Source organism: Manacus candei, unplaced genomic scaffold, assembly GCF_025592945.1.
Source record: "Manacus candei isolate 608988 ecotype Guabito, Panama unplaced genomic scaffold, ASM2559294v1 h1tg000050l, whole genome shotgun sequence".
Lineage (NCBI taxonomy): Eukaryota > Metazoa > Chordata > Aves > Passeriformes > Pipridae > Manacus > Manacus candei.
Window position 1 is genome coordinate 13,635,888 of NW_026138098.1, and position 14,511 is coordinate 13,650,398.

General features: G+C 49.1%; 1 protein-coding gene across 2 annotated transcripts in view; it reads right to left on the minus strand.

Moving 5' to 3' along the window:
- Nucleotides 1-4,500: 4,500 nt before the first annotated feature.
- Nucleotides 4,501-14,511, minus strand: part of SUFU (SUFU negative regulator of hedgehog signaling) — a 98,748-nt gene continuing 88,737 nt past the window's right edge. For both annotated transcript variants that reach the window (XM_051800495.1, XM_051800496.1), the window contains exons 11-12: nucleotides 14,443-14,511; nucleotides 4,501-11,265 (exon numbers count right to left, since the gene is read on the minus strand). In XM_051800495.1, the coding sequence (XP_051656455.1) occupies nucleotides 11,176-11,265; nucleotides 14,443-14,511 (159 nt within the window). In that variant the 3' untranslated portion in view covers nucleotides 4,501-11,175. The remainder of the gene's footprint in view (nucleotides 11,266-14,442) is intronic.

Below are 14,511 nucleotides of genomic sequence, written 5' to 3' on the forward strand. Positions count from 1 at the left end.
AAACCCCAGGGCACTGCCAAACCTGGGGTGGGTGGGGACACCCACATCCCCTCCATGGGTGCTGGGAAAGCGGGAGGCTCCTGGAGTGAATCCAGCTCATGTGCACCACTAAGGAGGGGCCAGGACACCTGGCAGCCAGGGTTAGCCTTTAACCACCCAAAACACAGCACGGAGGGAGAGGAAATTCTTGAGGCATCTATTAACATAAAAGGAGTCATACTTTACATTTGGTCCCACTTATGGCTTATAAATGATTACTGCACCTTTTAATAAATGGTTAATCAAGTGTTAGAGTCCAAACAAGTGGATGGGTTGCTTATTACCACGGTTTATAACCTTTTATGAATGCCTTCTGTCGATGTACTTATAAACATCCATACCACGTACTTCTCGTGTCTTGACATGTTGGTCACATCTGTTTGAAGTTTATTAACTCTTGAGCTGCTCGCTAACAGCAGACTGGGGGGATCCCGCTATTTTTCTGTATCGATCCGTGCGGCTCAGGGAGCACACCTGCGTGGGAGGCACCAGCTGAGGGACAGTGTGGGCATCCCCCTTCATCCGAAAGGGGCTCGAGACAAGCAGGATGCAGCCACATCAGAAATAAGTTGACAGCAGGGTCTCATGGGTGCTTTTTTTTTTTTTTTGGCCACCAGGACAAACAGCCAAGGGAAGTTGGTGGTAGATTCTTCCTCTCTTGAAGTCATCGAGCCGAGACAGGATGTCGTCCTGGACTACCCGCTTGAATCAAAAACACAAGTTATTGGGCTCAATGTGAGGAGGATTGGGGAAATTCTCTGGTTTGCAAACACAGGAGGTTAAACGCGATGATTTAATGGGCTCTTCTGGACAAGAAATCCACAGAAACATCCCTGGCCATTGCTGTTCCTGTGCAGCCGAAGCCCCCCTCCTGTTGTGTTGCAAATAATGAAATGAAACGTTCAACAAGCTGAATAATCAGAAAACAATTTTCCAATAAAATCATTCCCTGAAATCTCCTTTTAAGGCAAGGACTGGGATTCCCACTGCCGAGCGTGTTCCTGACGCCTCACATTATTGTTCGGCTGGCTGTGCCGGGCTGGGCAGGCTGCCACGCCACCCCGCACCCCAGGGATGCTCCCCGTCACACAGCCCAGCCACCCCTCTACTCCTGAGCCCCTGTTGCCTTTATTTTTCCCCCTCTGCTCCAAGCTTTGGATAATTTTCCCATTCAAAAAGCAAGCGGGAAGTATGAGGTGCCACAGCGTTGTGCTTGCTCCAGTGTTTTTAAGAGCCAGAGAAGGGATTTGTGCATTAAGCAGACAAGGATGATCCCAGCCCGGGTGGGAAGCTGGGTCTCCCAGGTCACCTTGGCCTTGGAACTCCTGGAGATTTTTTTATATCCAACCATGCTTTTGCCTTTGCTTCCTGCTGTCCAGTCCTTCTGGAGCAGGTATTCCATCTCCTGCAGCAGGAGCATCTCCAGTGTGGGGCAACCTTGCTTGCTGCCCTCCAGAGGATTATGGTTTGTGTCCTGGAGTGTGGGAAGTTTGAGGAAATGTGAAGGATGGGAAAGGACATTAAAAGTACTCCTCCCCTTGGAAAAACAAATCTGAACCTGAAGTACTACTTTTTGGAAAGCCACTGTGGCAATGGCTGCTGCCTGAAATGCGCCCACAGGCAGTGCATCCCTGTGGCAGGTGAGTGGTGGAGGACCAAGGGGACAGAGCCTTCACTGAGGCCACTCTGGCTGAGCCACGGGGGCCTGTCTAAACACTGCTGCAGTTAATGTGAGTGATGAGATGTCAGGAAAGGTAAAGCCATTTTTTTCTCTGATGCAAACTCTGCCTGACAGCAGGAACAGTTGCTCCGAAAGCTATTTGGAGAAGCTGGAACTTCTGGACACACCATGGACATCCAGGTAGGGAGCTGGGGCATGCAGGAGGCTTCCCTACAGTCTTTTCCCACTTCTGCCAGGTCCTGGTTTCCTGCATCAGAAGGTGAGGCTGTGACTAGCAGCGGAGCAAGGATGCTTGCTGGCTGCCTGGTGTCGCCGAAGCTCAGCTGTGGAGCTGAGGGTGCTTGTCCTGTGCCAGAAGGAGCAGCAGGGCCCAGCCCAGCCTGGCTGCTTTGGGCCCCTCTCAGGAGCCTGGGGTGTTAATGTGTTAGGTCCTGCACACCGGGTTGTGTTGGGAGCCTTTCCTCTGCACTGAGGTGCTACCACAGGTGACTGTGCCAGCTGGGCAAGAGAGCAAGCAGGAAAGAAACAAGGCAGAAAGAGCGGAGAAAGAAAAATCCAAAGGGACCTAGTGTGCTGATCCCCTGCAAACCCACGTTTCTGGGTGCTGCATGACACATATTTGTGGTCCTGGGGGCTCAAGCATGGAAAACCCCTCCTTCCCATATCTGCACCCTCCTGCCATGAGCTGGGCAACATGCTGTGGGATGGGGACATGCCATGGGAAGAGACATGCTGTGGCAGTGATGCTTTGGGAGGGGGCTTGGGAGTCAGAACCATCCCTGGGTGCCCAAGTTCAGCACAACCAGTGCCCATGTTGGCTCTGTCCTGGGTAGGAAGGGAGCACCACGGGAGTGGGAGCCCCTTGCCTTGGGGGATGCTCCTTTGTTCCACCCATGGGGCCCCGTCTCTCATCCCATCCCATCTCCTCTCCTGCTTCACAGGTGCACCCTCTTCACCACTGAGGTTCCCAGGCACCACCATTCACTTTTCAGAAATGAGCCCCAGCCCTCCCTTCGCACTCCAGAAAAAAAACACCAAGAGAGGAGAGAAATAAACAAACAAATGCCTTCCCTCTCCTGGCTTGGCATCTGCTCACAGCCTTTCCATTATTAATTAGAGAAGCTGCCGGCATTATTAGCAACAAACCGCTCCTAATGAAGTTCAGAGCCGCAGATCCAGGAGGGGCTCCCAGACACTGCTTTTCAGAAACCTTAATTAAATTCACTGCCCGAAGGTGCTTTTGGCTGGGGTGGAGGCAGAGCAGTGAGGCTACCGGAGCTGGGCATGGCCATGCTGGCGGTGGGGTTCGAGGAGAAGGGTGTCAGCAAGAGAGGGGCACCCCATGGTGCTGCAGCTCCAGGGACACCCCATCCCCTCTGGATTTGGGGCTACACAGAGAAATCAGCTGGCATGCAGTGTTGCAAAGAGGGTGCTGCCTGGCCACCCCAGGAATGGGAAAAGTGGATCGTTTAATTCATCGATTAAATCAACCGAGTGGCCGGCGATGAGGGTTCCCAGCACTGTGTGAGCAGTGGGGTCCCTTGGTGGTCCCAGCTCTGCCGTCATTGCTGGGATATGCTAAAGGGGTGACCCTGTGCTTGCACATGCTTTAAGAACTGGGAAGGCAAGAGGCACAGGGGATCTTTGCCAATGGAACAGCTGTAGGTGGCCTCTCACCCCCCAAACCACTGCCTCCGTAAATAACCTTGCTGGAGAACCCAACTGACTGGCAAGGTGTCCTCAAGTGACATGATGAAACCTGGCCAAGCTGTGGTGATGTTCCCTTCAGCATGTCCAGCATGGGCTGCTCTGCACTAGCAGAGCTTGGAGATCCCACTGCTTTGCTTTGGGGCTCGGGCAATTTGTGTCTAGATATGGTTGTAGGAGGGGTTCTTAGGGAAAGAATGGTTTTCACCCCAAACTTCAAAAGAAAACAAGTCCTTGCAGAAACCCATTCCACCGATTGCTCCCCTTGTGATGCAGGGTGGGCTCAGATAACACCCACAAAGAGCAATGGCAAAACCTGCCCAAAGTTGGATTTTGGCTCCCTGCACATCCTTTCTTTCCCCTACCACCCTTCCTCTGCACACAGCGATCTCCCTTCCCCCCCAGATATTCCACCCTTTCTCTCTGACCTTAAAGGCATTTATTACTGAGGAGTGTAAAAATATTACTGCAAAATCATTCTGCGTTACTGGGAAATCATTGAAACATTAGCTCAGTAATATTTTTTCATAAGTGTTTGCTGTGTCTCTTCCCTGACACATTCAGTCTCTGCGCGCACATCCACACCCCCACAAATCCTGCTGAAGCCAGGAGGTGCTTGGCAGAGCACAGGATCACGGACCTGACCCGGCACTCACCCCAGCTCCCTCCTTCCCGTGCTGGTGGACAAGGTTGCCATCCCTCAGCCAACTGGCTGCATCCTTGGACCCACGTGCAAGCATTCCAGATCCCAGTTTGTCCAAATGGCATGGAAAACTCTGGCTGTCAGGGCACTCAGGCTGCCTTGGCTCAAGAAGTTTTGCCAGAGGATACTCATGGAAGATCCTAAACCTGTTAGGGCCTGGGACTGGCTCTTTTGCTGAGTGTTTTTGGGAAAAGAAAGATCCCTTTCCCTCCCACACTTGCACTCAAGAGGTCTGGGCAGCAGATCTCACTCCCCTGGGGCCAGGGGGAAAAGGTGCCAATGAGGAGAAGAAGGGGCTGCTGAAGCAGCCACGGGGCTGAGCAGGAGACAGTCAGTCCCATTGAGTTGCTCACAGAGAAGGACACTGACAATTCTGCAAATACGTTTAATGCACTTAGAATACACGGGAGGAAAAAAAACGTTTAGTGATTCACAAAAATATTACAAAAAGTCATGTGCAGGCGAAACACACCCAGCACTGCAATAACAATGTAAGAATTTACATTAGAAACTAATATAAAATATTTTAAAACCTCTGCTAGTTTAGCTTTCCATTTGTTTTTTGTCTTTTATTAAAAAAAAGGAGGAGAGAGGGAAGAAAGGCCATCTACAAGGTACTGATACACCGGCTGCAGAAACGCGGGCTCCTTCCAGCCCCCTCGGGAGTGTCCTGGGGCTCCTTGATCCACATGACCCTGTGCCTGCAGACCACACACACACACACACACACACACACACACACACTCACACACACACACACACACACACACAAACACACTGCTTAAGTACAGAAAGGTTCACCTCCGGGCTCAAGGGCAGCCCCAGCGGTCAGGGTTCACTGTGGTCCTGGTCACCCATGTGTGCCCTGCCCAGGGAACCTTGCCTTTGCTCTAGGATTTACAGAAATCAACCAGCACACAAAACAAGTAGTGTTCCCAGCGAGCAGCAAAACTTCTATAACTTTAATAAAAGGGAGAAGTTGGTATGTCCAGCCTAAGCTAGATGAGAGAAGGGTTTTGAATGACTAAAGTTGGGTTTGGAGCATGACTGTGGCCAATCTCAGAGTATCAGGACTACAGGGCTGGATGTGTGGAAGGAACATCCCAGCATGAGGGCCAGGGCATTGCTGTTAGCCCCTGGTGGGATGCTGCCTCCTTCCATGGGGTTGCACATTCCCACTCTGGGGAAAGCCAAAAGCCCAGAGCCCCCCAGCCTGTGATCAGCCCCTACTGGAATGACATGGCCACTCACACCCACCTCCCCTTCCTCTGCCTCCACGGGTTTTGCATCCTGCTCGCTGCCACAGGAGGAACGGTGCAGGAGCCTTGTCACCAGCACCACAGAGTCCTTCTGCGCCCATCCTGCTCCCAGCATTGTCAACACATGCCGTGTTTACGTAGGACCTACCGCATACGGTGACAGCTTGGTCCCTCCCACCCTCACCACTCATGCAGCGGAGGGTTTCCGGAGCCGCACTTTCGCTGCAGTTGGGCCCCAGGGAAAGGAACAAAGGAGCCATTTTCATCTCCAGCCTCGCTGGGAGTGGAGGGAGAGGGCAAGAGAAAAGACCAGTGTTTGCAAAACACAACAATCGGCAGGAAATTTTCCTCTGGCTTTTCAGGGTTGTTTTTTTTTCTCTCTCCCTCTTTTTAAAGAGGGCAGACACAGCATCAGGACAGTTTAAAAACAACCAGGCACTGGCCTGTCACATCTGCCACATGCAGCCCTTTCTGAGCTGATGTTCCTCTCCTGCTGTCGGGGCTCTACGAGCCAAATGGTGAATAGTCTTTCAGTGAGGGAAAGAAAAGGGATACCCCCTTCAGAGCAGACTAGAAATGATGTTTCTGAAATGATCTGCTACTTAGGATGATTTTATGGTCTGTCAGCGATTTTAGGGGAAACAGAACTATGGTAGAAACGAAGAGGTGGTGAAGCACAATACACTCCAGGTTCTCTGCCTGAGAGAGACAAGTCAATGCGGGACCAGGTTTAAAACACATTTGCAACCTCAGGCCTATTCCCCATTTGAAATTTTGGACTCATGTCAAACACAAGGGTTGTTTTTTTTTAAAGAAAAGAGAACAAGCAGACACTGCACAACAGAAAAAATGTCGTAAGAATAGGAGGTTGAAAGAGAGCTCATTAGGTCCCAGAGACCTAAATCCAGCTTTAAAATCTTGGGAGGTGAACCTCAGAGGCAAATGTGGATTTTGAGATTGTTTTGGATACTGTTGTGCAGGCTGGCATTTATCGATAGGGACAGATGCACAGAAAGGAATTTCTGGTTGCCCAACAATTCGAGCTGCCCTTGCAGCCTCACTCACAAGAAAAATTAAGGCACAATGTATTCCCTCAGTGGAGGGCAGTTACGTAGAGGACCGAGTCCCCGGGAGGTGGAAGGGCTCCCCTGGTGCTGGAGCCCCTCCTCAGCTGGCTGTGATGGTGCAGGGGTTGAAGCCTAAGACTTCATACACAGGAGCCACAAGGTGCAAGGCCATGCCCTGGGCAAAGGGAAAATTGGACACATGGGTCTAAGGGTTTCCACTGGCCTGTAGCTTTTCTCCTCAGTTGACATGATGCTGCCCTGCCCTGGCCAGATACAAGCTGGAAAAGCGGGACTCTGGATGCCCATCTAGGAGGAGGGAACAGTCATCAGGACAGATTAACAGCCGAGCAACCACAATCCCATGCCAACCTGTGAGCTAACCCAGCATCCTGTGAAACATGCAGTCAGACAAACATTTTCCAGTGAACATTTTCCAACACAGCCGCTCACAGAGATGTGAACACGGTGGGATGTGCATGGCTGGATGCTTGCACCTGTGCTGGACCTCTGTGGGTCCTGGCATGGAAATGAAGACTGGCCTGCAGGGATCCCGTGCTGTGCTGAGGGACCGATGATTCCCACTTTGGTTTCCAGCTTCCCTTGCAGCTCCACTTGCAGCGCCTGAGACGCATAAGCACTGCACTGCCTTGAACAGGCCTGAGCTGTGGGTGCAGGAGGGGAGCTGCTCACCTGCTGCCCCACACACACCTCTCCGCAGCAATCTGCCCCCACAAGCCAAGCATCACTTTCAACTGGGTTTTTAAAAGATATTTCTACTGGTCACAGATGAAAAACAACACAGCACTCACTTCTTCCAAGACTATTTGATGACCTGATGGTGTAATTTCAAAAGCCATCCATGAGCAACTGAATATCTGAAGAGAAGAGCTTCAGAATATTTCAAATCACTGTTGGCAAATTCACATACAGTAGAACTAGCATATTACCATCCTCAAAGACATTAGATGCAGCAGGCACCACCTATCTAAGCCACTGAAAATATGGGCACAACAGCTACAAGACTGACTGCTCCACTCAGATCACATCCTACATACTTTAATACTGAAATGATACACTCCTTGCTCTGTTTTTAATCAGAAATTGAGAGGGAGAGTAGTCCTGGCTTTTAGACCTTCTGTTTCAGAATTGCTGTCACATGTTGGATTTTCAAGGCTCTTCATCTTTCGAAATATCCTGATTGACCTGCATCGCTGGATTTCTCCAGAAAGGAGAAAACCTGTACGTGCTGCTTTCATTTCCATCCAGGTCACTGTCTTTAGCTAACACAAGCCTCAGAGGTTTTGGTTCCATACAAACCTGCTTCAGACCTTCTACGCAATCTAGGAAAAAATCAGCACCAGTGGACCTACTATCTCAGCAGGTTTGGGCTAGAAAAATACTGTGGCACTTATTAACACTGATGCATTTCCCTGTTTCAAACTACTTGCTCACTAAAATACAAAGGTTTCTTTTCCATTTCCTTCACACACAGGCATATCCTCTTGCCCCAAGATGAAAATACCCAGACTTGACATCTCATTTACTTGCCAATGAGTAAGTTTGCACAGTTGCAAACTTCATGTGAATTGGGGAGGGGAGGTCCTGTGGGTGCCCAGCTCTTCATGATACAGAGTAATGTGCAACTTTCTTATTCTTAGATAACTTGCTGAGAGGCAGCGACATGACCTGGGAGCTTAAGGGCTGACTTTCACCAGCTTCTCTCTCATAATTGGTCTACCAATTAGACACATATTTCTATTTTAGCAGTTATTTGTCTAATATTTTCCCCCTTAACTAAATAGGAAGATTTCACTTCCTTCCCTTCAAGCCTTCCCCTTAATTGTTATCTGGCTACCAGCAATGATCTGTGAGAAAGTGTCTCAGAAACAGAGATTTCTGGCATGCCACCTGTTCATAACTCAAATATACAGAACTATATATAAATACATGACATGGAACAAAAATACACACACACAAGGATCCTGGGTGGATTATCAAAATGCATTCAGCCTGCTCCCTCTGAAGTCAATGAAAATCCAAGCCAGAGTGTCTGATGAGAGTAAATATGGTGAGGAAAAACATATGCATGAGAAAGGCAGAACTGAAGCACAAGGCAGCTTGGAGGAGGTGCTTTCCCTGCGTACAGCACCACATCCCTGCCGCGAAGGCTCAAAGAGTTCATAGGGCACGAGGTCCCAAGCTTTCCAGATGTGTGTCAGAGCTCAGAGAGGGTCTGATGGACTTCTCTCTGTTCCGTGCTGATCTCTGCAGGAACAGCAACAATTGACCTTCCAAATGTCCGTTCTCCACTAAGATGTGGATTTAAAGCTCCTTTTAATGAGAGCTAGCATCTGGAAACAAGGAAGAGCAGCCAGCGTGGTGGCAACAGGCCAGCTCTGCTGCAGGCACCCCCAGCAAGCTCGTACAAGAGCATCCATGGGCTACTGTTGGCGGATGGCTTTGGGACAAAATTGTAGCTGCTGCCCTTGCCTTTTCCCCCACTGCCACAATCATCTGTTTGTTCGTTATCTTGCAGCGGGACACTTGGGCACGTCGTTTTTGAAGCTGGACTAGTACATTTTCATGCCGCTTTCTCACCCACGCTGTCCCTTGCATAGACATCTACAGTACAGAAGGGATGCTTACTGCTAACCAGGACAATGAAAACTGGCCAAGAGATCCCACGGATGAATGCAGCCTGCCTCAGCACAGAACTCACTCTGGTTGGCACATGCAGATATCTGAAAGTTTGCTCTCTCACAGCAGGATTTTAAGATGATCCTCTGAGTTCAGACAAAATGACAAACTCATTTACATGTAAATTGCTTCATAGCTTTGCAGAAAGGAAGGTTCTGCAGAGCAGTGTTGGACTCTGCATTTGGCCTGCCTTAAATTATAATATAAAAACAATTATAATAGTACAAATACTACTTGGTACACAAAGCACGCCCTCCCCTGCAAACCCTGGCATGCTTCGGTAGGTCCTACAGCCCTCTAGTCAATAATCACCCTCTCTGCACAGAGAGACATTGAGTGACTCGCCTGAGGCCACAGAGGAATTCTGTAGCAAGTCCAAGGAAAGCTTTGTGGCTCCTAGCTCTGCTTCTTGACCAACATTAACCAGCCTCAAATATATGCAAAAAACATCAAAGCTGACTGTGCCGGGAAGAAATTAAATCAGAAAACAAACAGAAAACCAACCCTGGGGTACTGTGAGGCCTCCTGGACTTTGCTGTTTGATCAGGGGAGTTAAGTGTTAAAAGCTTTTGTTATACTTGTATTATGATCACACAGCAACTGCGCATAAACCGCCAAGTTATCTTGTAGGCAGAAAGGGGTGGAAGGAAAGCTGCACCTCCCCTTGACAAGGAGTGAAGAGTTGTCACCAAAAGACAATGGGAGAGGAAGGCTGAGGAATATGTATCAGAAACAACCTGCAGCAGCAGCAGGGGGTAAAGCCTGCGGTGGTTTGCTGCAGCGTATCCACAGGGCCAGCAGCTCTATGCAGAGACACAAGCTGGCACTGCAGAGACCAGCTCCTCTGCACACCATGTTTTGCTCCAAGGAGGAAGCCACAGGGATCTAGAGAGAGGGTCTCTTCAGACTGATTTTGATGCTTTCCAGTTCAAGCCTATCTGAAAGGAGGAAGGTCAGCAACAAGAGCCACCATAGCAAGGCTAGAGGGGAAAACAGCTGCATTAGGGCAGAACCCTGCTGAACAGGAGAATAGTTGGCTTTATTGAGGCTGAGTCTCCTCTCTGCTATGCCAGGGCAGCAGAGATCTCCACTTCATATGCTTTCAAGCAGCCTCCTGGATCCTATAGAGCTGCTGAAGTTGTCCCTGTGAACAAATGATCCTTTCTAGCTTCTAAAATTCTGTACAATAGCAAGGAAAAAATACTTGACAGTATCTCTTTAAAGATAAACACACTGTAAACAGGAGATCTCCCCCGCCCCGGTAGCTTTCTTCCTCCTGCTTGTGCAAAACCAGAGGTTGCGACCTTCCCTGGGGTTCAGGCACAAGGACAGGATGCACGAGAATAAAGTTGCCTCTGTTTGCAGTGATACCATAGCTAATAGCACCAAGACCAACACTTAAAACATGCCTAACTTGAGGGCAGGGAGGATCTGGGTTTGTTTTTCTTGACTGAACTAGAAAGTTCATCTTTAAATCTGTTCAGCTTCAAGCATGTGAGCTTTTGGCCTCCTTTAAACAGGGGAAATACCATTCTGTTTCTGAAAAGAAAAAAAAATAGCACATGGAAGAACAGTTCTGCAGTCAGTAAAAGTTTGGCTAACAAAAGGACTCCAGAGTCACGTAAAGAACATTTAATCCATGGATTATAGGCTCGCACCTGGCAGAAATGTATGTGTAAATACAGGCGTGCAGAGCGTCTACACCCTGGGCTAAGGCAGAGGGGAGTTCTGCAGCTAGAGAGAAAAAGGATTCTTACTACTAATTTTCATAGTTAAATATTTCTCACTCACACTCACACATACGCAGGCTGCTCCCAGAGAGTTCAGCCTTGGGAAGGATAAAGGAAAGGGCTCAGTTCGGTCTGGGCTGGTGCTGAGTAGCTCCTCTTCTGTTTGCAGTGGTTGTGCAGCAAACTCTTTTTATTTGCAGGCAGAGTTTTTACTGCATTAATTATCCTGTGAGTCACTGGGTAATGGACAGTAACTTGGCTCTCCCAGTTGTTAGAAGAGTGTAATTCAGCTCTAATGCAGCGGGTTGTCGAACACGGCATCTGGCAAGATGGAAACTTTCAGTTTCTTTTCAGGCCAGCTGTACTCCTTTGGAAGTTTAAACTGTAAGACAGTAAAGAGAAACAGTTAATGCATATTGCTGCAACCTGCATAGAAAAAACCATACTTGTTGCAAAGGCAGGCAGCCCCATGTTATTATTGTTTTTTAAAACAAGAGGCCACTAAGAAAACATTTCCCCATCAGTATGTTTTGGACAGCAGTGGACATTAGATAATGTGGCCTGCGCCACAGCTGCCAAAGTAAAGTTCTGAGCTTTCAGCCCAAGTGCTGTTTATTTCATCAGATGAATGCTAGAGGGTTTCTGCCCCCCGCCCCCCCAATTTCCCCTTCTCAACCTCTCTGAAGATTTGCAGCCAGAAGTGTCTTCCCTCTTACCTAACCATGTCCCTTTATTTCACCTACCCCAGCCCCCAGAGCCCACATTTGCTTTAAAAGTAGACTTCGGGCAGCTTTCAAACCCCTGCTCATTCAAGGGTGGGATGCAGGTGAGCCAGCACAGCTCTGCTGGGGGACAGGCTTGCAAATGGCCACCACCTCCAGGAGGACAAACTGTGTTGCCCTGGCTGTGGAAAGCCAGAGTGCCTGCACAGCATCTACAAAGGCTCCACGGAGCCATACAATGCCTTGTGCTCTCACAGGCACTCAGCTGCTCAGGCTGTTTTGCAAACTCTGGTTGAAGCACACAGAATGGAGATTTTTTTGCCCCAGTGTGGTTTACACAGCACTGGCTCTGGCCAATGTTTCCCAAACAAGACAAGTGCACTGGTCCCATCCTGCCACTCCAGGGCACCCCACCTTAGGCTAGGAAGTCACTCCAAAATCTCTGATCCCAAACACAACCATGCAGGGAGAGACCTCCAAGGAGCCTTACCACCAACCCTTCTCACAACCACATGTGACCAGTGCCCATGCATTCACACAGGTCTCTCAAACACAGGTCTGTGGAGGGTGTGGAATGTGAGAGGTGGAATCTCTTAGGCTACAAATCTGCCCCATCCACAGCTGAACGGCAACAAGTTCTGCATAGGCATTTCACACCATCCCAGACTGAGGATCCAAAACATGTGGGGGATAGGTCTGGAAGCCAGTTTGCAGGATCATTTTGTTTTCAAAACTCTACTGCACCCAGTGTTGCACTGCCTTGCATTATAATATTCTCTCACACCCTGATGAGACTCCCACTGAGGAATCACACCAGTGACAATCTGACCTGGAGATGGCTAATTCAGACTGGTTATGGATACAGTGGTCCTCTCCTAGGAGAGTCCTCAGACCAAGGCCAGCAACACAGTAGGTTCTCAGGGGCAATATGAATTACAGTTGGTACAAGGGGAGAGCAACCTGCAAATCATCCATCTTTATCCTGTCTTTCTTTCCAGAAGCACCCTGTTTCTCAAGGACCTTAACACAGGCTCAGTGGCAGGTTCCTGCTAAAGCAGATGCCCTCCAGCTGCTGCTCCACAGCAAGGGCAGCTCTGTCACGAATTTGCTCCTGACCTTGCTCCACTTGCAGCTGCCCACGAGGGTAACCTGTTGTTAGTATCCATTGACCTTAGTATGCTGGCCTACTGGTTCAGGGTCTGACCCATGATCTAGGGGCATGGCAGGAGGATTCTTCAGGATAGGGGCTACCATAAACTCCTAATCTTTATCCTCTAGGAAACAAACAGCCCAAGTCCCATTTATGGTTGTTTTTTATAAAGTCAAGCCCCGTGTACAGCTTGCACCATGTAACCTAGTGGCCGTGCACTGCCCAGGAAATTCTTCTGAGTTCACTGTCTAGGGCATGTGAAAAACATGCTAAAGATACTCAGACAGATTATTTCACTTAATTTCACCTAACGCAGGTGGCTCTTTATGCAGCAATGGAAAGACTGTCCTCGCAGCACTTTGTTCTACCACATGAACATCATCAGCAACAGTCAGGGCTGCTGAGGAATGCCTTCAGTTGGCCCAGCCTGGGATCCTGCAAGTTACAAATCCTTGGAGGAATCTGGATGCTGAAAGATCACATTTCATCTCAAGTATTTTCGTTTTTATAAACAGCAGTGGTTCCAAAGCAATCCGCTTGGAGAAGCCATCCTTTGCATTTGTTTGTTTTTCAACTTTTAATTTAGCAAAGTCACAGTAACTCAGAACCGAACACTCGGTCGCGGTGCCAGGAGCTGCCATGCTCCTTGCCTCTCAGCAGACAGCAGAGGAACATGAGCTGTCCAAAGCCTTAACTAAAGGGCCTTCAAACCAAAGTGCTACTGGGCTTCCATGTCACTAGCAAAAATGAGCTTCGGATTAGGTTTAACTGGATAAAAGCTGGCCTGAAAGTCACTGCACAGCCTGCAGCGTGCTCTCCCCACTCACACAGTGAAGAACACCCTGGCATTAAGTCAACTCTGGATTAAACAATTAGAGCCCTGAGATTTTCCTGGGGGGAGGGGAGCAGGGCAATGGATGGGAGGGCTGCTCTACAAGCCAAAGAAAGTTTCTTTAGAGTCTGCAGGGAGCTGTAAAAAATGGGATTAAAAATATTACATGTCATTTCTGCCACTGCTCTTTGAAGTCAAGCAGAATATTTATATGGCATGCATGGGAGACGGGGTGTTAAATGTTCCCCAGGAAGAGATCACATGGCAGGGGGAAGTTTAGTACCACACAGCAAAGCTTTATAAAGCTCCCCTGGCTGCTGCTGTAACGTTTCCAGGCTGGTGATGGTCCTCTGCATGCCGTGCAGGGGCAGCAGGTGAAGGCCAAATAGTAGATGTGAGAAAGCCCCTGCCTGTTTCCAAAACCAAAAAAAGAGGCTCATACAACAGATTGTTCAGCAGTAAATGTGCTGCCACCACTTCCAGCCTTTCTGAAAGCAGGGAAGGTGATGTACTTGGAGCTGCTTGCAAGGACACTATCTATGCATGGCATGGAGGAAACCCCCCCCAGACAGGGGCTGCACTGTTTTGATTTGGGATGCTCAGATATCATTTTGGGAAAGATGCTGGTGGAAAGGAAATGCAGAGTCTCTCTTAATATCTATCCCTGTCCTGTATTTCTTGCAATCCTTTCTCTCAGTGCCTCAGTTCACAGCAGATGTGAAGGTTTAGCAAGGCCTCAAGTCTGTGGGGCAGGCCCAGAGCCTGCAAGCTGAGGGGAGGATCAAAGGCAAACTGCAGGATGGGCTGAGCTCTCTGTGACAGTACACGGAAGATATGGGAACGATGCAGCCTTACTTCCTCTGGAGAATTCAGATCTTCTAAATCTTCCAGCATTCTCTCTACGAACTCTTCGGTCAATAGGAT